The 27,924-nt window shown below is 39.8% G+C and overlaps 1 protein-coding gene across 5 annotated transcripts in view; it reads left to right on the top strand.

Annotated features, from left to right (window-relative positions):
* Positions 1-27,924, top strand: part of TRIO (trio Rho guanine nucleotide exchange factor) — a 242,903-nt gene that overhangs the window by 107,414 nt on the left and 107,565 nt on the right. For all 5 annotated transcript variants that reach the window (XM_038125615.1, XM_038125626.1, XM_038125634.1 and 2 more), the window contains exons 11-15: positions 4,510-4,701; positions 14,130-14,299; positions 15,210-15,384; positions 22,297-22,492; positions 23,091-23,257. In XM_038125615.1, the coding sequence (XP_037981543.1) occupies positions 4,510-4,701; positions 14,130-14,299; positions 15,210-15,384; positions 22,297-22,492; positions 23,091-23,257 (900 nt within the window). The remainder of the gene's footprint in view (positions 1-4,509; positions 4,702-14,129; positions 14,300-15,209; positions 15,385-22,296; positions 22,493-23,090; positions 23,258-27,924) is intronic.

The following is a 27,924-nucleotide window of genomic DNA, read 5'->3' as shown; positions in this document are numbered from 1 at the left end:
GATACTGAAAACTTAGATTGGTCAAAGAACTTAAATATACTACAGGGGACTATCTTCCACTGACAGAAGGATGGACAAAATGATCTAATAAGTATTTTTTTCATCTCTAACTCTTGAATGTGTAGTGAGTTACTGCCAAGAGAGGCACACCCTCTGAGTTGTTCCTCTTACTTGCTATAAAAATGAATATAGGCAGCCCAAAAGGCATTCCTGTTGTTGCTGTTACAAGGAAGATTATGTTCAAGTATAAAACAGTGCTCTCCTTTGGAAAGCATCAGTAACTTTTGGCTGACTTATTGTCTGCCTACATTTCTGGTTGGTCCAGGTCTTTGTTGTGTTTTTGATTTTGGGCTTTTTTGTTGTTGTTGTTGTTGCTCTTTCTGTTGTGATTTTGGGTTTGTTTGTTTTTAATAGGACTCTGGGCATTATTAGGGGGTTTAAGTCAGTTCCAGCCAGAAGTTGAAAGTAATCTTAAATGAGGTGTCACTGGCATGGCCATGTTATGGCAAATCCAGGGAGCCAACAGTTATGTTCACATGTTTCTGGTCAAAGGTTAACTCCTGATTTTGAGGGGAGTGAAAATTATTTTTTCTTTTTTCTTCCTTTCTGCTTCTTCCCACATTCTTTTTTTAATGTGAATGAGGTGCCATTTCCTCAACAGCATTCAACGAGATGTTAAAATAAGCTGTGTATCAAATAGAATAGGTGTTCCAGTCAATGGGCTATAGTCTCACAAATTAGTCCCTTCTAAATTCATGTGAAATGAAGGTTTGTTTCTGTTTATTTAACACTTTTTATTACCACTACAAAGGCTAGATAGTCAAAACTCAGCTAAAAATCCTCCCTAAATTCTGATCACAAATTAATTCTACACATTACATACTTTGACTTGTGCCCAGTATTGTAAAATTGTGTTTCTCTTTTCATGTGAAGCCTGTCCAGTTCAATCTCTACTTAGCAATCTTTTTCTTTTTTTTTTGGCCCTCTCTCCATGTTCATCTTTGTGTCCATGAGACTGTTTGGTTGAAGTGCCAAGTGTCCAAATTTTGACATAATTGATTCACTTATTGGCATGAATTTTCAGCTTACAAGCACTGCATACAGGTCAATATTGTAGTTGTACTTCTTTGTGCATTTTTGCCCGAAATTCTAAATCAGCTTTTCATGTTTCAAATGTGATCTGTGTCCGCTTTTTGACAATAGTCAGTGCTCAAAAAACATAAAAGGTGTATGGCAACAATTAATTAGTGGGATTTTTCTCCACAGGTAAGTCTTCTTGGTGCAAGAGATGCACGAGAAAGATTATTGCAGACCTTGTCTGAATACACCTTTCATTTCCCTACCAACACCTGTTCCCACCTCCTTGAAAATTAGAAAAATGGGTTATGAATTTGGACTGGTTCTGTACTTTACCCATGAAATGGTTGCAATACGTCAAATTAAAGGTCCATATCTTACACTAGCTTGTGGTTTTCACCAGATGCATAAAGAAAAGGGACTGTATGCTTAAAAAGTTACCTTTACCCTCCCAGTTATCTGAGCCTGTTTGATGTTGGAACTGAAGGATGCATCTGAACCAGTCAGTGATGGACTTTTCTTTCTTTAATTAGGCTACTTTTTGAACCCCTTTATGATCTTGGAATGTATGCCAGACCCTGTGGCAATGAGTTATGCAATTTAATTGCTCCTTAGATGAAAAGTACTTTGCTTTTTCATTTTAAGTGTATTGTCTGATGCTTAAATGTGATAGTGTCCACTGTACTTAATGAGTCATCTATCTTATTTTCTGTACCTTTAATGATTTGTATAGCTCTGCTGGTCTCCAGCCATCCATGTGTTGCTCTTCCCTTTCCAGACCACAGTAAACTCCAGATTGTTTGAAGTGCAGTCCATATCTCCACTTACTTCTGTTTCTGTATTTATTGTCAGTATTAGCATTTCTGCACTAGTGGCTTTGGGTTTTCTGTGATGTGTCACTTCATATGCTTTCAAAAAATATGGTGTTCGTTCTTTGTGAAGAATATTGAGAAAACATTATTTAACAAAATGATGGGAAAAATGATGGAATTTGTAGTTGGGGAAGGTGGTGAATTCTATTATGGAGAATTTTTAATAATTTTGAAGAAGAATGCCTATTAAAGACTTGCACCTTGGGGCACAGAAGGATGGACTACAGGTCATCCTGAAGTTCTTACAGAGCTCCTTCTTTTCCCCTGGGATCTGGGAAGAGTGTGCTGGTGAAGATATCCTGAGGAAGTTTGTCACCCTGAAGGCTCCTTTCCTTTCCTTCAGCTTAGGAAATTGGCATAAGCACAATTAAGAAAGAACTCTTGCTCTTTTTTGCCTAATTTTCAAACTAGAGGCTGCCCCTCGGGACAAGCACTTTCAAGATCTTCACATTGCTGCTTTTTTTCCCTTTGAGCATTGTTTAGAAGTGAGCAGAGAGCTGGGAGAGGCAGTAGGTAGTACTGAACACCTAGTTGATGTGATTTCTATCCAAAGGACAGTTTATATTATACTCCAGCTCTACTTGGAAACGAAATTCGAGCAAGAAGGCATGTGCCTGCTGCTAGATTTGAGAATTGCCACCCCTTTTGAAGCAGCATCCAGGCTGTGATCTTTTCTAAATACAGGCAGCTCACCCTCCCCTTTACAGAAGGAGAAGTCAGATGTGCCTGGGCCTGTGTAATGTGGAAGATACTCCTGGAATTCGTAAACAATGCTTCACATGTGAGATAAAGTTTTCATTAAAATGGGAAACTTCTGTTTCGGCCATCTGCAGCTGGGTGTGGTGCTCTGGACTGATGAAGTAGTTGTTGTTTGAGGAGTGCCTTGAGGCTCTCTGGCCTTGCCCCCTGAACACATGTGAGCTGCAGCCATGGAAGGCAGAACACCCAAGCACAGCTCAGAGCGTGTTCAGGGCCAGCGTGGCCTGAGACAGTGGTCTGCTCCCCTGCTCCCCACTGCATAGGATAAGCTTATGTTTGTCTCTGCAGGCTTTCCCAGGGAAACCAGGAAGGAGTTCTCTATCTCTCCGTGCAACTAAAAAGCTGAAAGTTAAGGAAGAGCTGAGAGTTACATAGTCAAAGTCAAGGAACAGCATGGGTTTAATTCCTTGCATAAATAGATCATAATAAATTAAGGAGGGAGCTCCCCCCAAACATGTGAAAGCTTCACTGAGTCATGTAATCTGTCCTGGGCTTGTCTGGTAATTCACCTTGACACCCTGGGGGAGAGCTCTTATTTCCTGCCCTTTAGTTCAGTTTTAGGGCTGGACTTGGATTTAATTTTTGTGGATATTATAATGTTAATTAGAGATGTGATACTATATTTATGGCAAAGAAAAGCACATTTGCATAGGCTTAATTTATCTTAGCAAGGATTGTTTTTACCTCATGTAATTGAGGTTGCGAAAACATGGAAGGGCAGAAAGGAGAAGGAAAAGGTGTAGTTTATATTGTCAAGAATGCTTTCTTCTTTTTTTAGTCTGTAGTGCAAACCTTTCAGAAAACGTAATGATGTGAGATGAGCGAGGCTTCTTTAGTCCAGACTTGGCTTCAGTTTTTTTCTTCAGTGGTTAACATCCTTTTAACCTTCCTTGATGAGAATTTTGAGAACCATTCTAAAACATGAAAACCCAAGGTTAGGCTCAAAAAGAGCACCCAAAGTATCACAAAAGTTTGGACTCAGTCCTGTTCTGAATTAACAAGAAAGATACTGAGGCAGGCTGCAAATGCAGAGCTTTAAAAGTGGTTAAACACCTGTCTCTTCTCTGCACCATGGGACTCCTAGCACATCAGAGACCAGACTTCTTCCATTGTTTTCTGCTTAGTCTCAAGTCTCTTACAGGCCTTCTGATATGCATTTGTTAATCCTAGGATGTGTTGGGACACTGTTCCACTAGGACACTCGAGCATAGCTCACTTCTAAATCTTCCTATGCGGCTGCTTTTTCACAAATGATGATACAATTGATGCATGAATTTTGGATGCCTGACTTCTTTAAGGATGGAGCGAAATGTTCTCTTTTTGTGCTTGGTAACTTTCCACCTTTTTGCTGAATGTGTGGACTTGATGTTAAGTGTCTCTACCAGCAGTTAGAATTTCTTCATCTCTAGTAGTACACATTTGAAAAATCTTCTGTCCCTGGCTGTAGTGATTTTTCCAGTATTGAAGTAGGCCAGTTGGCATGTAGTGGTTTAGGCATTTAGGCTGATCTTTATTCTAGATGTGTATATAAAATACTAATTCCAAGTTTTGTGTCAAGGAGACATTTGAATAGACATAAATAGGGAGCTAAGGAATTTATTCACAGTTAAGTGGAAAATTATATAGAAATGTAACAAAATCTTTAGTAAGATTATATTGCGCTGCCTTTAAGAAAAGAAGAAAGACAACTGCATTCCAAGGGCCTTTGTGTAATTTTGTTTTTATTACTGGAGTGGCTTTAAAATGTACTGGCTGACTTTTCTTTCATTTAATCCTGTGAAACTAACTTATTTCTCTCCAGAACACATATACGAATGCAGATAAGCTCCTAGAAGCAGCAGAGCAGCTTGCTCAGACTGGGGAGTGTGACCCAGACGAAATCTATCAAGCTGCCCATCAGCTCGAAGACCGGATACAGGATTTTGTCAGGCGTGTGGAGCAGCGCAAGATCCTGCTGGACATGTCTGTGTCCTTTCACACTCACGTTAAAGAGGTAAAACTTCCACCAATTGTGATGATAACTTCAAGTCCTAAACCCAGTATTATCCAGTGTTGTTTTCATTGTTAGAACCTTGCCATATGATGAGCTTTGGTTTGTAATTCACTGTGGATTGTGGGCTGGGGTAGTGTGTGGTTCTGCTTAAGGATTTTAAAAATTTGATTTTATTTTGATTTTTTACTTTCAGAAGCAGCTTTTACCTCCTTGGTTGCACAAGTACACATGCTTGTTCAGTCACAGGGGAGGGAGAAGGGTCCTGTCAGGGAACTGGTACAGCTAAAAGTCAGCATTGTGAGAGATGCTGTGCTCTTTTGGTTTTTTTATCCAACCAGCTCTCCCATTGTCTGACTTACCAGACCCATGGTTGGACAGACATGGTTCAGGAGACCAAAATGTATGGCAGAAGTACAAGGCTCCTTAAGGCAATCTTGTTGCCCAGAGAGACTTTGTTTATTTCTCTGTTTTGCACATAGCATTTTTATCTGGTATATTGACAGTTCTTTGCAACCTAAAGATCTTATCTTATAATGACAATGGTTTGCCTCATGTTTGCAATTTTTAGTCTTCTTCCAAGGTCTCCAGGAAAAAGAAGATTCTGCTACAGTAATTTTCAGTAAGATTAGCTTTTTTGCTCCAATTCAAAACTCGGATCATGAATTTATAAGCTCATGGGAGGAGGTGGAATAGGCTACAGCAAGAGTAAGGACTTCAGCAAGGTGTTTTGGTTTTTGACAATCATACATTACTTGGTTTCTGTTTTGAGCTCACGTTAAATCTCCTCACTGTTCAAACTCAGTGAAAACATGAAAAACTTCTGGATCACAGCGTGTCCCAGTGTGCCTTCCTTTCTTATACTGTACATTGCAAAATGGTCTGTTTAGTGGCAAAGTATAGTATTCAAAGTAGCTTCTTCAGCAAAGCCTCCTAGAGGATAAGAGTGGGTGTTTTTTGTAAGTGAAACATCTGCTTTGCACTTGAAACAAAAACACAAGGCAGTTGGTCTTTGAAGGAGGTCAGGACTGAATTACTTTTTAGCTTTAGACATGAGTACATAGCTCCCCCATCAGTTTTCTGCTAGATGGTTCCTTGCCAATGCTCTCACAGGACACTGCTTGTTCTAACAAAATATAAATGCTGTTTCATAAACTGTTTTTAGGGGGCAGCTTTTTTGTTTCACTTTCTCAAGCAAATAGTGCTGGTCCTTATCTGTTACGAAGCACAGGAGCAGTCAGCTGCTGAAATGTGCTCATTTTTTTTTCATATATATTTCTTCATTACCTGTTTCTCTTAGCATTAAAAACAACAGCTGGAATGGTATTTAAATAAAATACAGTTGGTTGTAGTGGTGAAAGACCAAGAGTGTAAAAGGATTTGCTTTCAAAATTGAAAAAAATCCTGAAAGGCAGACTGATATGTGAGTCACTGTTGAATAATTCTGGGAGGCTGATCCAGATGTGCTGGCACATTGCCACTGCTCCCCTAGATAATAATGTTTTATTGAAAAGAAAAAAATAGATATTCTATACTTTGATTTATTTCTTTGGGAAAATGCCTATTATTTTGAGTCTGTAAGCACACACAGCTGTTACTATGGAAGCCTCTTCGCAGTCCAGACTTCGGGGGAAAAAATACTATAGTGGCTGATGTTGATTTTTTTTTTTGGTTTTGTGATCTGAATGACCTTTATACCTAGCAATGCCAAGAAAAAATTTAATACTACCTATTTGTGAAGGATGTATTTTTATGTTTTTGCACTCTACTTAAAAATACAGATGAGGGAGTGAAGCGGGTGGTTCATATTTAGTAGACTAATCCTTGGTTCAGGTGCAAAGAAACAGCAAGCTCAATGCTCTCCTGTGCTTTCTGTATTCTGATCTATTTTCAAAAGCATGTTGTTTGTTATCAAACATGCGTATGGAGTGCTGAGAAGGCATCACAAAGCAGATGGAAGATAAAAATGCCCTAACCTGAAAGCTATCCATGCTTATTGGCAGGAGAATTGTGTTCCTCCTGCAGGATGTGGGAAGTTGCTGAATAAATTAGTGCATACCTGTAAGCAACATAACCTTTCTGCTGTATTGTGAAGAAATTATTGTGCACTCATAGCTAGTGAAGAGAGGAGTTCTAGCAGTAGGTTAATAGGTTAGTTGTTGAACCAGAAGGAGGTGCCTTAGTTGTTAAATAAAAAAAATACCTTAAAAAGAGCACCAAAAAGCCCAACTCACCAACCAGTCAACCCCCAAAACACAAAAAAAAAACCTAAACAAAGCAAAACACCACCAATGCATTTTGCCCTTGAAGTATTCAGGGCAAATTCTGTCTCTAATTTTTTTTTTGTGCTTTCCCAGTAAAAAAGAAAATAGACATGAAGATTTAGATTCTTGTTTGGAGGGAGCTGCAGAGCTTAGAAAAGCTGTTTGAGTTGTTGGCTGTTTGAGATTTTGAAATCTGGCTCCAGATCCTTCCAATCCCTTGATTTCTTTGAAGTAGGCTGTTTCAGTATGTTTTATTCTTTTCCTCCAGAAATACTTCATGTTGAATGAATGCTTCTTATTTGGATGAGAGTATTCCATTACCACTACTCCCCTGTAGATTTACATAACCTTTATACCTGATGCAGAATTTGCCTGCAATTTTTCTCCGCTTCTCTAGGAAGCAGCAGCCCTTCAGTGACTGCCCAGTACTCTCACTCTGTTCATGCTGAGTAAATCAGCACAGTTTCTGCTTTCAAAGTGTGCTTGCCACGAAAAGCTCTTCCTGAAACTAACAGACTTTTGCTGTCCCTATGCACAGAGCAGCTGTGTGCTATGTGTGCAACAGCCTGTTATGTTGCACATGGAAAATACTGTCTGTCTTTAGCCTTTCCAGAGGTTTTGTAGTGAGGTAGTTACAAGCTGGTAGAGCTTCCTGTGGCTTACAAATATCAAAAACCCAATATATAAGTTCTCAGACTCCTCACAGACTAACTTCAACAGACAACATTTTTCACTGGGGAGAAAAAGGAGCTATTCAGAAATAACAGGAATACAGTGTTATGTAACGGTATCGCTCGTTTTGGTGATTAAGAAAATGTGGTGATTTAAGAAAATCAGTTGCTTGCTATTGGTAAATTGTGATCCTATTTGTAAATTGTGATCATAGTTTTAAAGCTGTAAGGTTGTGAATATTGATTTTTGGCTCCTGTGCATACAGTGAGAAATTTCAATCTATAAGCCAGACTTTTCAGTGAAGTGATGGACTGAAGTTAAGCTGTGCACTGACAAGCTTTAAAAGTGTTTGGGATTATAAATATCCCTGTCAGGATCTTTGCATTGGAAGTACTATGTCTTGGCAAATTCCTGGCAACTGAATATCTGAAACAGACCACTGCAAGACAGTGGAACCCTTATGGCTTTTATGCTTTTGGACATTTTATAAGATGGCAAGGGACAAGGTGAGAAAAAAATGGCAGAGGTAAAAGATTACACTAGAAGATAGCAATAACAAATAAGCAGTTATCATAAAAGGTTGTGTGCAGAACACAGGAGCAGGAGTCTCAATAGTCTCTGCTGTGAAGTGTGTCACAGACTAGAGATGAACAGCATTTTGGTGTGAGTTCAAATTCTTTCATACACAGACATACACATGTGCACACACACTCCAAAATGGCTCCCTCAGCATCTGTGAGTGGGAAGAGTGAAATCCTGTCCAAGCCAGGTGTTTGTTGTAGTGCCAAAGTAGAGCAACAGATATTTTCCTAACTGGAGTCAAGTGTGGGAATGCAGATCAGGCTGACTGTATGTGGACGAGAATGATCTCTTAAAAGCCTGTTGGTTTTTTGCATATAACCTTTTGTGTGTATTCTGACAAGTTAATTATAAAATAGCTCAGAGCAGTTTTTATATAAACACAGTATGCTTAATTGTGTTACTAGAAGACATGAGTCTACTTTTTTCATTTTACTCAAACTAAACTTTGCTCCAGAATAGACTGAGGTTGAAACAAGGAGAAGGGAAGTGGAATTGGCTAGGTTTTCAGATACAAAGCCATCACTTCCAAAGTAATGAAACAGTGGTCTATGCAAGCATTGGAAGGAAGGTGGCATCATTTTGAGGGTGCCAGTGCAAAGGAGGGCAGAGGAGGCCTGGCTCTGGCTACAGTGCTGCGCATTCATTCACATCTACCTGTGAGGCATGTGCCTTTGATTCTAAAAAGCTTGTTGATAATAGTCTCGCTTTGTCTCACAACTCACTGCTGGAAATAGACTTTGCTCTGCATTGCCCAATATGGGAGGGTGTCCATAGCACAGCCTTGGATTAATTTTGTCTCGAGGTAGACCCTGAGATGACAGCCCTGCTCCTTCGGTTGCATGCCCCTCCTGGGTATTTATCTTTCTGTGCTGGTGGTCTAAAGGTTAACTTTGTATATCACAAAAAAAGGCTGCTTTCTCATCTGCATGCTGTTTCCAGCAGCAGAGCATCTCTTGGATGCCCCCATCTAAGTGAAAAGGCTTTATCTATTTGGCTCATGCATCTCTAATACTTTTTTATTGTGTCATAGCACAGCAGTGATCAATGTAACAGGTCTGGTAAAAGATATGAAGTGCCTTCTGGTCAGTATTTTTATACGCTGCCCATCTTGTGAGAGTTGTGGAGGACACTTAAATCAGAAATGAGAAACACTCTCAGGGGCTGCACACTCAAATGTGTAGTGGCTTACTGCTGGTAGGACTGGAATTCAGTTTGCCAGCACAGCTTTTCTTCTCTCTTGAGTTTTTTAATACTGGTAGCTTCTTTGCTTGGAAAAAGGATGAAATGTAAGTCCCAGTATTACTGAAATAGCACAGAGTGCTTGACAAAAGTGAAGCAGAAGTAGGCCTTTATGCTCTGTTAATCTATGTATAGACATTTTTCTCTTGTTCAGTTAAGAAATAGGGCAAATGTTAACGGGGTAGTAGTAGTTGATGTAATTTTATGAACATGTGGGAAACTTGATTTTGCTGCAAGGATGAATTTATTCTGAATCAGAAATTAATTCCTTTATAACCATAGGATAGATAGGGGTATTTGAAGCTTTTAAAGATAATTATATCTAATGAAAAAAAATGCAGGCATTTAACATCTTAAATGCTACTGAAAGGCCCTGGAAGACAAACCCCGTGGTGCTTAACATCTTAAGGTTTTTGTTTTCAAAAAGACGCATTTTTTGTGCACTGCATATCCTCAAAGCCAAAGCTTACAGGCAGACATACCTGCACTAGCCCCTTCCTATGCCTAGACATACTTGCTAAGGAACACCACTGCAACATTTGGCCCTATACAAATAATAGGTCCTTCAACAACTGTGCCTGTGGTAATGCACATACTGCAACACTGTGCTGGGGGAAGGGGGCAGAAAGAGGAATTTGCAGTTTTTACATGCAGAAAACGCGTGCCTTTCTTTGCCTGAGCCTGCTGAAAAGGCAGACTGCATATCCAAAAGCCAGAATTATAAAAAGGAAAAAATAACTTGTGAAAGAGTGTGATGGATATTTTACCCTAATAAATAACTCTGTGCTCTTGGGTGAAGTATTTACTCAAAAACAATTGTTCTCTGTTTATATTCAGCAAAATACAGTAGGGTCTTATTTAACTGCAATCTTTCAGGAGATTGCAGAGATGGGACTTAAATGGATAGAGGCCCATGATGGAAACACTGAAACTTCCAGGATGTTGCAGACAATTGAAATAATACCATCTCAGTGACTAATGGCATGCTCCCAAGAACTTAGGAAAGAGGTACTACAGGATGCAGGCTCATTCAAGCAGATGTTTCTTAGTCTGTGCTATATTTAGATCAAGAAAAAAATCTGCCGAGTGAAACATTTGCCTGTCAGGGATTCAGAATTTTATTTCCCTCTGTAATTTTAATTCTGATAAGATGCAAAGAGCAGATGAAAAGAGAAGAACCTCTTTCTGTGACTGGGTTGAGTTTTGTATGCAGTTTTTCTCACCGTGTGTTAGAGCTGTCTTGCCGCTGGATAAAGTTCTTACTGAGATCAGAGGATTTGATGGTTTGTTTAAGGATCTTCATGCTACTTCTTTTACAAAGAATAGAAAAAACATGACTGGAAGTTGCACAAAAGTTCACACCGAGAGAAAGTTAACAGTTTTTTAATGATGAGTTTGTGGTTTTTTCCCCACTGGATTTTTGTTGCCAAGCTCTCTTTTATGGAATAATGTGTTACTTCAGAAAGTCATTGCACTGTAAAATCTGTAATTCTGCACTGCTGAACATGTATGGGTAAGCTGTAGTCTCTGTTCACCCCCTGCTGTAAACTGCTTGCTTTCTTTTTGCTTTGCTGTGCAACCTTGTACAGTCTTCAGCCTTAATTTTGTATCTGAAAACAAGGTAATTTATGTAATTTCCAGTATATCCAGGGTTCATTCTGGTTTGAAAGCTGCAGAGAAGCCAGCTGGCTACTGCCACCCATTAAGAATTAAGCTTCTCTCAGTACACTGCGTGAATTTCTATCCAGCTTTAGTAACCTGACAGTTTTATTCATTTGTGGTGGTTTTGTCATAACTTTTGTTTATAAACATGTAGATTATTTTGAGGGGAAGATTTTTGTCAGAATCTTACTTGGTGAATAAATGTAAAATGTTTATTTGGCAATGAATTAGAGTAACTTCTGTTATGGAAGTGTCACAGAGCTGTTTAGTCACTTCAATGGCTTAACTTGTTCCACTTTCAACAGCGTATGAATCACAGCTAGGCAAGTAATGCATACTAATTACTCTCCTTCTCTTTCTGCAATTTTCATAAAATATTTTTGCTTCCCAAGCAGTGCACAATTCAGCTCATGGGCTAAGCAAACACAACGTATTTTTGAGCCCTTTGGTACCTTGGGGGCCAGCTACCATGTTTATAGTGATGCCATGCTGATCAGGCACTAAGCCAGTCAGCGTCACACTTGGTTGTGCTGGTGCCCGTGTCCTTCTGCTCGGGTCAGGTGGTGTTGCCTTGAACTGGCTGTGCAGAGGGAAAGGTCTGCATATCCTCTGTTGCCTTGGTCTCCAGCATCCAGGGTGAGCTCTGAGGGAATTATTCACATGCACAGTACCTCACCAGTCCAGCACTTGGAGGTTTTGTTGCTTCTGCCAGATATCCATCCAGTTATAGAAGTGGCTGAAGTGTATGTGAAGAATAAGAAATGAAGAGGTGAGGTGTGCTCTTTGCAGAGATCTGACACAGCTCAGCTGCAGAAGGCATGTTGTTAAAAATTGAAGTGGCTCTCAGACCTGTCTCGAGCTGCAGTACAGATACTTCTAAGGGACCCAGGGGGCAAACTTGATATAGTCTGAGAAACTCAAAATTATTTAATCCCAGTTTCTCTGTAGTAAATATCTGTGTAAATTTGGTCTTTTGTAGGCAGCACAGTAAGCATGGAGTGTATGAAAGCATGTAGAGCCCCAGCACCAAGCACATTGCAGAAAACAACCAAGTGTTGCTCTCAAATGTCTGTATCTGCACAGTTGCAAGCTGTACTGTACAGCTCATTTGGAAGGTCTCTGACTTGATGCCCTATTTTTATGGCTCAGGCATAAACTTCACAGGATAAGAGAGGAATAAATGCATGTCCTCTGGGCACTGAGTAAAATTTTCAGGTTGTATTTTCTGGTTTCTTACTCTTAAGTTTCATTCATATCCCAGTTTAAGTTGCATTCCAAAGTACGCATTTGGAAAAAAAAAATTGGATGCTGCACTGGGTTATGCTGGAATGAATGTTGACGAGTGCTTCTGACCCACTTGTAAAGTTCTATTGATTTGTGGTCCTTTTAATAAGAAAGACTGCTGTGCTGTGGTATTTACCACTGTGGAGTTGCATTCAGGTTTGTGACAAGCATTATCTTGGAAGCATATGAGTAGTCAGAATAACAGTGTGTATGAACAGGCAGTGCTGGTTTGGGGAGGAGTAGATTAGTAGAAAAGAGTCTGGTTAAATCTCATTAGTTCATCCCAGTTGTGAAAACTTAGCCTATAGCTTGGTTTACTCAAAACTTACAGGAAACATGTAAAGCTATGAGATACCAAACTGGCATTTGATTTTAAAACAAAATTTCTAAGGAACTAATTAATCAAAACCTGGAATCGTTCACTGAGTTTCCTATTTTAATGAAGTATTTAGGAAACCTTTATGATCAAAACACACATATACAAACAACAGCATGAAGTGGCTATTTCTGTAGAAAAATGTTTAGCAAAGAAATAAAGAAATCATTCAAGTTTCTCTTTTTTGAATTTAATCCAGTTTTGATTGCTTAATTATGTATTTTAATTAGGTTCAAAAAGTTTCTAAAATTTTCAGAGGCAGAGATTTAAATGTCATAAAAACACCTTAATACTTTTGATTAGATCAGAGTTACTCTTTTGGGATAAAAAACAAACTCTTGTTCTTGGAATAGCAGCATTTGGGATGGGTTGGTAAAATAGACAGGAGGGACTGGGTTTGAATGCTTCCTGTAAGAGCAGCTGTTCCAGTGTGATGTTGGTGCTGCTCATGGGAGTGTTGCAGGACACAGCCGTGCTCCTGCTGCTTTTTTTCAGTTCCACAATAGATGGCTAATGGTTTGCTGATGAGTGACTTTCACAAAGAGCTTAGGATGCAAGAGTTTCCATCGTGAAGTTGTGGAAAAGAACACTGTAGGGTTCTTCACGTGACCAGCAGTGATACCTGTCCAGCATATACCTAGGGATTTTTGTGTTAGCCATGGTGCATTTGGAACAGGGATATGTGCACATGGGAAGCAGGGAGGAAGAATTTCGAATTAACTTGTAGAATTGCTTATGATGATTTTTGTTGTAATAGTGTGAAACTGAAATCAGGAGGGCAAATACCATCATGATAAAACAATAACTTCTCACATCTGTTTTGTCTCTGTATTTTGTTTTCTGAAATGCCCTTTCTTTTTCCTTTTTTTTGAAGGCCACTGCAAAGTGTTATGTTGTCTGTGTGCAGTGTCAGCCTGGCAGTGCAAATTTGATGGTGGCTACAATACATCTCCCTTCCTTCCTTCCTTCCTTCCTTCCTCCCTTCTCTCAGAGAGTGTTACCATAGCATTTCTCTCCCAGGGACTCTCGCGCAGAGCTGCAGATGGGATTCTCACTATGAACTCTGTGCTGCTCAGTCGGATACGCTCAGTTCTGTAGAATCAAAATGGGGAAGAAAGGGTGACTTAGCAACACGGATAAAGCTTTCCTGGTATTTCCAAGAAGCGAAAACCTTTTTTGAAACAAAGGCTTGTCTTCATTAATATGAGGATGGGATTTTTCTATGAAGAAAAACAAATCCTCTTTCTTCCTGCCACCTCAGTCTGTTTTCTCTTGTCCACAGAGATGGATTCGGAATAGTTGACTGCCTGATCCTCGGGTTTACGTTTCTTGCTTTTTCCTCTTTCCTTTAGCTGTGGACGTGGCTTGAAGAGCTACAGAAAGAACTGCTTGATGATGTCTATGCTGAGTCTGTGGAGGCTGTCCAAGACCTGATTAAACGTTTTGGTCAACAACAACAGACCACTCTGCAGGTTACAGTCAATGTCATAAAAGAAGGTGAAGATCTCATACAGCAACTAAGGTAAAATAGATTTCTATTTAAATCTCCCCTGGTGTTTGTCTGATGTTCTGTGGGGTTCTTTCTATTTTGAGGGTAGAGATGATGAGTACAAGATATGACCTATAAATAAAACTTGTAAATATTAGGACTTCAGGGATCTCTCATGCTGTACTGATGGTCTCTAAACCTCTGTTTACAGGAAGCTCAGCTTATAAACACTGCTGCCACAAGAAGGAGATTTTGTTGACATAAGCTACCTTTTTGATAGAAGCAGTTATGTGTTTTTGTAGTCTGACATGCAGGGCTCCACTGCATTTTGAGAAGCAGCCTTTTTATAAAGAGACACTTGAATTTGTTTTGCATACTGACAAGTAACTTCATTGTAGTAAAAGCCAAGTTTATGGTTCATTTCATTCCAAAATGATCTGAATAAATAAATTTGGTTCCCAGCTGCTCTGGTACGTGTCTCCTTTCCTACAGGAGATTAACAGATCTGAATTTGCGGGTTTTATACTCAGGTAAAAGATTAAGTAATTTTTTTTAATGAACTAATTTTGATTTTCTTTCCTTGCCAAGAAGATTCAGGAAAGTAAATAGTTATCATATGCTACTTCCTTTTCACAGTGGCAGCATTTGTCTCTGGTTTTAAATTTTATCCTTCCTGTAAATAAAATGTCTTTAGATGTCAAATTGGGCAAAAAATGAAGGTAAATAATTTCCTAATTTTTTTTTTGAGTACTAGAACATAGTTTGACTTTTTATTTACAAAGACGTACAGACTTAACTTTCCTGCAATATGGTTTGCAACAACTTCATCTGAAGCAGGCTTATATCTTGCGGTCATATATATAGAGTCCAAATTGTATGGTTTTGGTTTTTTTTTCAATAATGCTCTTTTTTCTTCCCCCTCCCCTCTCTCTGCTTTGAATAGGGATTCTGCTATTTCTAGTAACAAGACCCCCCATAACAGCTCGATCAACCACATAGAGACAGTCCTGCAGCAGCTGGATGAGGCCCAGTCTCAGATGGAGGAGCTTTTCCAAGAACGCAAGATCAAACTTGAGCTGTTTCTGCAGCTCCGCATATTTGAAAGAGATGCAATAGATGTGAGTGTTTGCTCTCAGACTTGCACTGCATGCATTTCTCCTCTTGTGTAGCAATGCTTATGCTGAGATTGTGTACTTGCATTGGTATGTGGCTCAAATGGCTGATAGACTTAATTCTTTCTTGAACTAAGGGTTTTGTCCTGGGTGTGAAAGTGTCAGAAGAGCTCAGTGCTCAGCAGAGCTCAGCTTTTTTATTTGCTCTTGATGCATCTTTAAGCAAATGTTAGGTAAAATAATAATGCATGAGTTACTTCGTCTGCTAAGTTTAGCTTGAATATCAGACTACCTTGATATCAGTAGTATGACTGCACTTAATATGAATAGGATTTGCAAGATGGTTTCGCACAAACCCTCTAAACTGATGCTTTGTAGTAAGAACCCTCTTCTCTTCCTTTACCAAATCAGCAGTTTTCAGTTGGCAGCTGCAAGTGGTATTTGAAATTCTATCTTAATCACTGATAATGTTCTATGGGCTGTCATTTTTTAAAAATAAAATTCTTTTCCACCTCCAAAAATAATTCAATAGCAGTTGTAGTGCTTCACCCCTGCAAAACTTCAAGAAGTTTTGAGCCTGTCCAAACTTTAAAGGGGAGTTACAGCTTATCAGTTGAAAAGTTTCTGTTTGTGAGCAGGAACATGTACACAAACAGACATGAAACTCCACAGGGAGCTTAGGTTAGCAGAGTTGCACTTAAAAACTTCAGCTAAGTTCATATGACTTCATAAAATTACTAGTGCTGTACACAGTGACTGAAACAAGTTGGTGCCCTATAAGGTTCAGGGTTATTAATTGATAAATGATCTTGTTTGAGTGTATAATGACTTAACTCAAAATTCTGAAAACCAGGAGTTAAATGATAGTTTTGCCCCTTTGCTTGTGTGTAGTAAAAGCTGCAACTGTTGGTTATGAATGTAAAGGTAAAAGAGGCAGTCAGCAGAAAGCTTCTCAGGTTTTTAGTGATAGCGTCCTGGGTTTTTAGTGTTTTGGTTTGGGTGTTTCTTCCCCTTCTGAAAATCAAGATTTGATGTCATGGCTGAAGTCTGGTTTAGCTAAGCACACTGCTAGGGGCAGTGCAGAAATAGGCAGACACAGTTCCTTGATCCTTACCCATAGAGGAAGTGAGAGTGTGTGCTCCACAGTAATAACAACTCTGCTGTAAAGGAAGACTAAGAAGGGGTTTTTTTTTTCAATTTTTCAATTCACACTGGTCTGCTGAGAGTTTTCTACTTTGAGTATGTGAAAGTAGCTTTTCTTCTTTGATCATGTGAGAGTAGCTATCTCACATATGCTTACAATCTTTGCAGGAGTGATCAGCAGTGCTTGATGTCTGTGAGATGTTCTCAGAACACTTTTTTTGAAGGAATGGCAGCTGTGTGGGGCAGTGCATACCAAGAAAATTAATTGAAGAATTAGAATAAAGGTTTGAGTGAAGTTCACTATTAAGTTGATTGCTCTCTGTTCTACAGCAGCAAAAGGCTGGTTGCAGGAGCCCTGCTTTGCAGATGTGTTCTAGTCCTTCAGTTCAGGACAGCATCTATATAGGTAGGAGTACTTCTGGTACTGCTACTTGGTGATGCCTATAGGATTTTGCATCTGAAAGCCGCAAACCCTAACTTCATAGAATCATAGAATTGAATATACTGAGTTGGAAGGGACCACAAAGGTCATTAAGTCCAACTCCTGCACACGACTCTGCACAGGACATCCCAAGAGTCAAACCACGTGCCTGGAAGTGTTGCCCAAATGCTTCTTGAGCTGTGTCAGGCTTGGTGCTGTGACCACTTCCCTGGAGAGCCTGTTCCAGTGCCCAACCACCCTCTGGGAGAAGAACCTTTTCCTGGTATCCTACGTAAACCTCCTCCAGCTCTGCTTCATGTTGTTTCCTTAAGTCTGGTCACTGGTCACAAGAGTGAAGGTGTTGGTACCTGTCCTTCCATTTCCCCTTATGAGGATGTTGAAGTCTGCAATGAGATGTCCTTTCAGTCTCCTCTTCTCTAGGCTGAGCAGACCAAGTGACCTCAGCTGCTCCTCATACGGCTTCCCCTCCAAACCCTTCACCATCTCCGTAGCCCTCCTTAGGATTCTCTCTAATAGATTAGTGTCTTTTTTATATTGTGGTGCCCAAAACTGCACACACTTGACAGGTCTTGCTTTTTCTAAACCTGACACTTGGTGTGCTTCACATTTTGCCACATACAACATAAAGCAAAGCACCAATTAGCTTGTTGAAACAGTTGGTATGGTTTGTCTGTATGGCTTGGAAATAGAAATCATGCCTATTTTTGATTGATGGAGAGTCCTTCAAGGAAGAAAATGGCCCTGGCTGCAGAGTGACTTCAGCAAAATGTTGATTGTTTTGCTGTCTCTGTACGATGTCTTCTCTGCTTCCTCAGCAAAACACACTTCTCTTTTCCTTCTCCCTGAAGGCAGACATCTGTTCAGAAACTTCCAGGAAGAAAATGTGGGGACTAGTTCCAGGTCAGTTGTTTGAAAGTAGAAGCTCAGCTGAAGTAACTTGATAATGAGGAGGAGCCAGATGCCAGCTAGGATTTGCGGGACCTTGTTTTGACCTTTTCCTTCCTCCAGGATTTTGTGTGACTGGTCCAGTCAATTAAGACTTGGCTGTAGGGGCAGTTAATTCAGGGGAGCATCCTGTGAGGACAGCTTTTCTCAAAGGCAAGTAGTGTTTCTAGCTTCTCTTACTGCTTGCAAAATTACACAGGCTGAAATGGGATAAATGGCTCCCCTAGCACTGCAGGGTTATAAGCATGCAGCTGTTCTTCTGGGGACAGTGGTGGGATTTGCAGGCAGGGTTAATTCCCTTCTTCTCCTTACTCTTCCCTTATAATTTGCTGATAAAATACTTTGTTTCTTTGCTGATAAAATACTTAATTTCTTTTGTCCGACAACTTTTCAGATACTCCTGCTCTTCTGAAGTGGGTATAACTGCAGTACTGCCTCTATTTTGCCCCTTGCAATTGGCATACAAACTTTACCTTCTCTATCTTCAGCATGATTTTTAGTGCCATTGTTGTTGAGCTATTTGAAGGACTTCTTTGTAAACGCCTGTATTAACTAAAGGCAAGAATGAACAAAATAATGTAGGTGAAGATTCCCTTGCTAGTGTGATTAGAAGCAGGAGGAAGGTGTGTGTGAACCCAGTGGGATGGTAACACTGGTGGCAAAGTACACAGTCCAAAATGTGTTTGTCTCATCTGTGTCTGAGAATTTTTGCCTGTCTGTAACTTACATGCCAGGGCTCTACACAGAGCATACCACACACTTTTCAGCTCACAATTTTATCTCAACTCTATTTTTGGACTGCACTTACAAGATGCCCGTTAAATCACACTGCTGAAAAGACGAGGATGTAAAACGCTGGAGTATCACAGAGACCTAACTCCTCTCTCTTTCCCATTTCCCCCCCCACCCCTTTTTTTTTTTATTTCTAAGCACACAGTATTCGCCAGGTCTTGATGAGCACTCGGTACCATGAATGGTAGACACTTCTGAGAAGAGACCTGTGTTTCTTTATTTCTTTACCACTCAGTGTGAAAGCATCCCTTCCATATTATACCCTGCTTTGTTTCCTGTCAGTGTTTCCTTTACATTTAATAGAATCTGGTGATGTCAGGCAGCTCAGAATCTGCACCAGGAACTTCTTGAACACTCGCTATGGTAAATTGTTAGCCTGTGTTTATGCTGGGTTGTCCATTTCCTGAGAGCAGTATGAATTTGTGATTTAGTTACTTTAGAATTCTATTAGTCATTTGTTCTATTTGTTTAATGCTGATTGTCTTGACAAAACTTTACAAGCAAAATGGGAGCCTGCTTGCTTTGAAAGTGTTATCTGTAAAGCAAAACTTTAGAGGAAGCACTGAAGAGTGTGGGCAGAGAGGGCTTAGTGAATGCTATTTCTATATTAACTCTGCCTTCAGATTTGCACAGGGGGTGCAATGGCTGAGGTAGACCACCTTGCAACACCTAATTACTGCTGATAAAATACGAGGATTACTGCCCTTGTTAGAAAACTTCTCTGTGATGGTCATTGACTACTTAGCTTTTGAATCAGTGTGGAAACATGCTGGCATTATTTATTTAAATCGTGGGCATCCTGATCTTTTGAAGGGGAAAGGAAATATACTGGTCTTGTTCAGAGTGTTTCAAACTGCTTTAAACAGTAATGTGTGCCATGATCCTAAGCATGGGGTTGGTTGTATGAAATAGCATGGGAAAAGCTATAATTCTTACTAGCTGTTTGTGGCTGTTCTTTGGTAGCACTATCAGTGAAATCTCTTGGCTGAGGCACCACACAGTTTTGACCCCTTGAAACTAGTTGTTTTTCCTATCAAGTAAAGAGACGCTCAGGAGCTAGTGACTACAATCTATTTCATGATTTTAACAACACTGACACAGCCACAGTAGTGCCGTATTGTGAGCTTGCTGTGTCTTTTAGTTTATTCCCACTTAAATTCCCTGTAAAAGAGATAAGATTTATTATCTGTTCTGAAGGGAGATGGACTGGCTTTCCTTTTAAAACAGTGTTATAAATGTGCCATGTTGAATCTTAATCCTTTGTATGATGGTGTTTAGAATGATGGTGTTTCAATAGTGGAGTTTTGCAACCTTTTTTAATGCTTAGATTTCTGTTTGATGAAGTCCAACTACAGATATTTTTTCAGGGTAATTTTTGAATGTTGTTAACTGACCTGGATGAAAGTAAGATGGTAAATCTGTTTTCTTAAAACTTCCCTAGTGCAGTAGATGAAGAAACAAACATTAGGTGACCTCCACTGCTTTTAATAATAAATGAACACAGGGTTTCAGAGAGAAGTTGGGAGGAGCAGAGCTGAGATGCACAAGAGCAGAAAAGAGAGGTAGCTGAAAGTAAGCAATTTCTCTGGCTGGACTGTCAGGAAAACCTGAAGTTTCTTTAAAATTTCAGACCACTTAAAAGAAAGTGAAGAGCAGAGGAAGGTGATAAGACGTGTTGGGCATGGACCAAGTAAAAAGGAAATGAAGGGAACTAGTTAAGGATTTTGTGTGATGGGAAGCTTGTTTTTGTGTGTTTAGAGGGAAAACCACTCACAATGCTTAAATAGAGACTGTGTGATGTTTAGAGCACATGTAAGATGAAAGGGGCTTCAAGCAATGTCTAAAAGCCTTGTCTTGTCTATCTTCCTGAATACTTTGGTCGTCAGCTTTTCTGTTTTCAGTGTTACCCCTGGCACTTGAGTTTCTGCATGTTTTCAGTTCAGCAGAGATAGCTCAACAGGTTTAGGGATTGCAAATAGCTACCTTAATTGTTTGGTATCTCCCATCATGATGTGATGTAAGACTCAAATACTTAGTGATTCAAGTGGAATTTTTTTGCAGAACACCTTTAAAACAGGAAGTAACTCACTGGTGCCACAATTTTACTATTAATTGCTTGACGTGTCCATTTTTTTATGGCATCATGTGAGCGGAATGGAAAAAAGCCTTAATGAGAGATTGTGGCAAACTACAGAAACTTTATACAAATGATTTAACTTTTCTAATCTCCCCAGTTCTGCTTTTTTTTCCAGAAGGCCTGTTTTTCTGGAATTTCTCTTGTCATTTAACTGTCTCACTAACTTTGGAGCTATTACAGCGACTTGAAAAGGGGTAGTCGCATCTTTCTTTTGCTGACAATAAATGACTTTGGTTAAATATTTATGCACTTAGATACTTGATTGCTAATGCCCATTGAGTCAGGTCCTCTTCTTGTTGTGTCTTGCTGCATAAATAGGTACTTTCTTCTCATTTAGCACCATTCACATGAGTTTGCCATACTCCTGAAATCGTAGAACGCTGGAACTAAGCCATACTTGTTTCTTGATACCTGTAATTTTGCTTTCCCGATGAACTGCAGTAGTTGGTGCTAAAACTGCTGAAAATTCTGAAAAGAAATTGATTATTGGCTTGAGGGATAAGTGTGTTAGACTTTTCTGAAGTAACTGATGCATCAAATCTGTACGAACTCAGCCCACTTTGATAATGAGGATTGTAAGCACTACATGTTAGCCTTAAAACCAGTTTTGTACCCTAATTAAAAGAAATATTTTATGTTTCAGATAGGCTTTGCAGTATGATTTGGAAAATACACTTATGTGGACAGACAAGGAGAACTTACTGTTGTGATACATGTGTTAAAAAACCCCAAAACTTTTTTAGCTACCCTTCTTAGGACATCCTACCACGAAGAATAAAATCCAGAATTAAAATGTGAAAACTGAAGTGTAGCTGAAGAATATCAGCATGCAAATTTAGTTCTGACATTGCAGTAATGTTGTAATAAAGTATGCATTTTGGTTTTGCTGGATTCACTGAGTACCCTGCCTTTTGTGGTAAGTGCTTTTTAGTTGTCTGGCAGAACTCAGAATGCAAAGGTGCATGTGGCCTGATGCTTCCTGCCCACAGAAGAGTAGAACTGGCTTTCTTGTAAAAGGGCTCAAGATTGGCATAATTGTAAGATCAGCTGGCTGTTGATGTGTGAATTATTACCTGATGTACTCTGAAGAATTAAAGAGTTGTTCCAGATCCACATTTTCCTTTAAAAGGGCAGATAAAAACATATTAACTTCATCTGTTTCACAAGCAAAGTTTTGATGGAGTACCTTCAATAAGGCAGGGGCATGTACCCATAGTGTTGCATGCACTGGTAGAAGAGCTGTAGCAGTTCTCAAAGAGGTTCTTTTGGATTGTTTGCCAAAATCTAAAATCTATGCTAAGATAGCCTGTGTCTAAACCATGCCTAATTTGATCAGTGATGTCAATCAACAATCAGCAACTTGAGTTCCCTACGTCAATCATCAGTGCAACATTGGAAATAAACTGTTTTCTGTTGTGTAGTGGGTAATTGAACATTGTTTCCTTCCTTTTTCCCCCAGATTATTTCAGACCTTGAGTCTTGGAATGATGAGCTCTCTCAGCAGATGAATGACTTTGACACTGAAGATCTTACAATAGCAGAACAGAGGCTTCAGCATCATGCAGACAAAGCCCTGACCATGAATAACTTGACCTTTGATGTCATCCACCAAGGGCAGGATTTGCTTCAGTATGTCAATGAAGTGCAGGCATCTGGTAAGATGGCTCCTTTGTGCTATTCCAGGCAGTGGCTTTCTAAGAATTATCCAGTTGTCTCTCCATGAGATGTGTGAAAAATAACGGGGATGCTGGTTAACTGTAAACTGGGGACATGTGGATTCCTTTATACTCAAATCATTCAATGGTGTTCATAAGAACATACTGGCACATAAATCTCATCAGTGTTGATAGCACTTCAAGGTGTTTAGTTTTTAGAGAAAGGGATTTCACTCAGGATGTCTGTAAAATTAGAGTAAATAAGAGAACATTAGTTTTATAGGTAGCCAGATCAATGCAGTCAAGCAAAGATTGTCAGCTTTCAAGTAATGTCTTCCTTTTTTGTTCCTTATGCCCCTGCCCCTTCATTTGATATTTTTCACTGTATATGATTGCATAGGGTAAATATCAGACTTTAAAAACACCCCCATGTTGCACTTCTTAAAAGTGCAAACCCCTATACTCATGTAAGCAAATCCTCCAAGAATTAGGTTGAGCTTTGAGAAGGAGCTAGGAAATTAAGTGTAGAACAGCGGAAGCGGGCAGATTTGTCTCGGAAGCGTTGCGAGTCATTCCTATCCGGCCATCCCGACTGCAGGTGTGGAGCTGCTTTGCGACCGAGACGTGGACATGGCCACTCGCGTGCAGGACCTGCTGGAGTTCCTGCACGAGAAGCAGCAGGAGCTGGACGTGGCGGCCGAGCAGCACCGCAAGCACCTGGAGCAGTGCGTGCAGCTGCGCCACCTGCAGGCAGAGGTCAAGCAGGTACGGCCCCGCCGCCCCCGCAGCCGCGCCCTCCCGGAGGGCTCAGCTCCCGAAAACACGCGCGGGAAACCGCCTCCTGCTGCATAAAGTCTTTCCTTGGGAGCAGGGGAGGACTCTGGTCACCTGAGAAACTTCATCCTCTATTAACATTAAGCGCGTTTTTTTAACTTGTATCGCCGGTCGATCTTGCTGCATGGATCTAGAGCAGAAGTCCTGTGGGAGCAGCTGAGAGAGCTGGGGATGTTTAGCCGGGAATAAAGGAATCTCAGGGGGGACCTTGTCACTGTCTGCAACTACCTTATAGGAGGGTGTATCAAAGTAGGAACTGGATTCTTTACCCAAGTAATAAGTGATAGGACAAAGAAGGAAAGTCCTCAAGTTGTGCCAGAGGAGGTTTAGATTAGGTATTAGGAAAAAATTCCGCACTGAAGGGGTTTTTAAGCACTGGAACAGGATTGACGGAGGCCTGAAACTGACGGAGGATTGACCATCCCTGAAAATATTTAAAAGACATGTAGATGAGACACGTGCTTTAGTGGTGGACTTGGCAGTGCTAGGTTAATAGACTTGATGGTTGTAGAGGTTTTTTCCAACCCAAGTTATTCTGATATTCTGTAGATATAAGTCAAGTATTTGAAGTATAGAGTGATTTGAACTCATGGTAAACCCATGCTTTTACCATCTGTATGGTGATGAACAGCAATGTTCAGTCAAAGGCCCTGCACACTGACCTAATACTTCTGCATCTATTGTTTGAAACATATACAAATAGTCATAAAATAATATAGAAGAAAAACCGTTTTGCTTCTCCTGGCAATTAAGAAGCAAGTTTTGAGGTCTTTATCTGATACACACGTAAACCTTTGATAATTTGAGATGTGGGTGAAGCCACTGAAGTAGGTGAAAGTTTCAAAAAGAAACAAGACAATGGAAAAGGTAAGAGTTTTTTGTCTTGCTCACACTTGGCAGCATCACAGAAGTTTGCTGTAGTCTGTTGTATTACTGTGGCCTGTAATGAAACTGAATGACAACTCCCAAATTGTAAAGTAATGTGAAAGGGGTCCAGCTAGGACTAGAAGAAGTGAATAGAAGGTTCCCAAAGTATTTTCAGGCAGAGGTTGGTTGCTCTACAGTAGCAGATGCAAAGTTTCTGTGTGGTCTTGAATTATAGGAATGCAAAAAACTCAGAGTTGTCTGCTGTCAGTGCAATATAGACATCAATCAAATACTTGATGTTCTATTTTGATGGCTTTGCATACTCTACTAAACTGTGGTGTATCTGCCTTAGCACTTACTGATCTTGGAAAGTGCAGATTGCAAATTCCCCCTTCCATGTGAGTGATGGTTGAGATAAAGTTGTTGCAGATCAGGCTAGTTTCTGTATTCAGTTGGGTCTTATCTTGAAGATGAAGGAAAAGAGTGCACATCTGCAAAGGAAGGAAAAACTGAAAGAAATAATGCCAGCTGAGGTACTCTCATCCCTTTATGGTATGTCAGTGGGTTTGGGTGGTATGAGTTAGTAAAAAAAAAAATTTGCTAATTTCCATGATACTGAAATAGTATTCAGCAAAAGACCAGAATATAGAAGTTTGGTAATATTTCAAAGAGACACGAAATAGTTATTTATATTGCATACTCCCACAATAAAGTGAGTGCTTTGGTCCTCTAGCTTTGTTTGTATGGAAGTTAAATATTACAAAAAATACACGTGTTTAAACCTGTGTTTCAAACAAATGTTCTGTATTTTGGCAGAAACAGGCAGATGAGGAACATCACAGATTTTAGAGGAATACCCCTCTAAAAAGAAATTTCTAACTTTTTTGAACCACTGCTAGCCCTGACTGAAACTGAAGCTAAAATTTAGATTCTTAAGAAAGTACTGGAAAAGTTTATCTTATAATAAAGATATAGGTAGTACATTAACATAGCCAGCTGTCTTTTCTTGGCGGACTGGGATTTGGAAGAAAAAAGCATATTCTATTTTGTATTTCTAGAACACACCTCTATCAAGTGGGATTTTATGTTGAATTAAATGCCATAATATGTGTGAACTTTCAGATAATCATACACGTACATGTAGTTGACAGAAGGTTTGTGTATTACTTTTCCAGATTTTACTTTACAGATTCACCTGTAATACTTGCCCAGCCTGAGGCCTGAAAATTGAATGGAACTCAATCTGGATGTTAATACATTGTCTCATAGGATTTCTTTTGAGCCCTTTGGAATGCTTTGAGGATAATAACTCCTTAGTTTTGAGATTACAGCTGCCTTTTCATAAAACCACATCTGATTTATTTTTATTTCTATTAAACATGATTAAGGAAGCATGATCTTCTCCTGTCTCTTCTGCACTAGGAAAAACTTTATAAGTCAGCAGGTCACAGTAGGTGCTTTACCTGAGAGTAAAATGAAGTGGTAAACCTCCTCTTCAGTCTGTTTTATTTGTGTTTTGTTGCCTGAAGCAGTAAACACATGGTTTTCCCATTCCATTAATGTGATTTTCTGTTAGATTTATTGTTGATGAACTGGGTGTAAGCATGTTTATTATGTAGATGGGATACTGTCTCCATAGCAAGAATTCTAACAGTATTTCCATTTAAATTCCTTCTGCCAAAGCAACATTACTGCTCTTGTATTTTCATACATACACATGCACATGCACGCACACACACACACATTTATATAAAATACATAAAAATATGTAGCTTGTAGTCATGTGAAGAGTTTAGACTGGAACACTGCAGGAATTTAGACAAATACTTGCAAAGATTCTCTTCCATACTAGGTAGTGAAACCTTGTGCTTAATGAATTTTTATCAAATAAGCACAGAGAGTAGACAAAAACATTCAGTATTGCTTCTTCCTTAACTATTGTGCCAGTTCTGCTTTTTGGCATTGAAGTTTTGTATATCAGGCCTCAGGACTAGGAGGAAGCAGAAGAGCCAAAAGATGAACAGAGGTTTAAAGAAAACCTGCAAAGAATTTGCTTGTCAGCTTGATGTGTAATAGGTGCAGAAAGGGCAAAAGCAGATAGCAAATTACAGTGTAGAAAAACCGTGAAAGACAGGGGAAAGAGAATGCTGACTGAAATAAAAGAGACAGCTGTATGTAGGGAAAGCAACATGGAAAGGAAAATGTGACCACTTTTTTGCAGGGCGGGGACATATGAGTAGGTGGAGGCAGAGTAATATTTATGAGAATGTCTGCCTCATGTAGAACTCCAGCTGCCTGTTTGCCGGACAAACCTTCTTTATTAATCACCTAACATACAGCTGTTGGATTACTTACTGCTACTGTCACTCCCACGTACTCACTGTGTAGAGTGAATGCTTTACTGTGCTTAAGGTCTAAATCTCTACCAAGCTTCAAACCCAGTCCTGTTGGTTTCAGTATGCTCATTGAGCCTTTTCAGTGCAATGTTTTCTGCTGTTCTGATCAAGGTGTGTGTTCTTGGAAATACAGCTATGTATTTATCTATGTACAGTGGTGTACTGATACTTCAACCCTCAAGAGTACCTTAAGCTGCTTTGTGTTTTCACTGGCAAATCTTTTAGCTGATGCTTGAGCTCCAACTATCCCAAAATACTGCTCAGGAAGGGTATCCTGGCACTCCATGTAGTGCCATATGGATATGAAAACATAGCTAAGACAGCAGACTGAAGCAGGTTGTCTTGTGATCATGTTTAGTTACAGTCAAAAATCTGTCCAAGAAGCTAGTCCTAAATCAAGCATTTATCTACAGATCTGCCTGACCTTTTCAAGTGCCCCAAGTGACCCAAATTCTGTCTCTTTTCCATGCCTTTGCTGATGCTTTTCTGGCCTGTTAAAGGATGTGGGGGGAAAGATGGGGGTTGTGATCCACTCAGACAGGGAGGTGGTGGGAACATGAACATGCCAACAAACCCTGAAGGCAGTACCCCTGGAAGGAGAACAGGCTCTCTATTTCCTGATGCTTATATTTTCCCTTGAGTCAGAGCAGAAGGAAGGGAGAGTACTGCTGGCAAATTTCCTCCTGTGAGTTTCACCAGCTTGTGTACTTGCACCCTGACCTGTACCAAGCAGGAGGAAAAGTCTTTGTGTTTGAAATGGCATGTTCTGTTCTAGCTGTTGCTGCTGTAAATAATGGGATGCCAAGTCAAGAAGTACTTTCAATTGGTGCTGCTTAAGCGTTCTCCTTCATTAAAATTCTCTGAAGAAGGCTACATGTATAAGAAACCTAAAAAAGGTGTGTTTTGTTACACCATACCTAGAAGAATTTCTTTTTAAGGTAGAGAAGGAACCTAGAATAACTTTCTTAAGACAAAATAAAAAAGGAATTTGAAAAAAAAATCATCTGCCTCTGTGTTCTTGCAGACAATTTATTTGTCCATGTATGGTTTCTATCTGCAGTCTGTTGGACCCATCTGCTTCCCTCAGAAGCTGCTGTTTTTCCTGCTCATGAAGCTTACCCAGGCTTTCTCCCTGAGTGTTAAAAATCCCCAGGTGCCTTAGCAACTTAGGAACTCCCAGTTTCTTTCGCAGTCCCTTTTGTGTGCCCCCAGACTGTGATCTGCAGGTGTCACCTTTGCAGTAGGTGAGGTTGTTCCAAAGCTGGAGCCATCTTCCCCTTGCTTGCAAGGCTGCACGTGACCCAGTGCTTTCTCCCCAGAAGACCACGATATGCA

This window comes from Motacilla alba, chromosome 2 (assembly GCF_015832195.1).
Source record: "Motacilla alba alba isolate MOTALB_02 chromosome 2, Motacilla_alba_V1.0_pri, whole genome shotgun sequence".
NCBI classification, from domain to species: Eukaryota; Metazoa; Chordata; class Aves; order Passeriformes; family Motacillidae; genus Motacilla; species Motacilla alba.
Note: the sequence above shows the minus strand (reverse complement) of the source record. Positions and strands in the feature narration are given on the sequence as shown.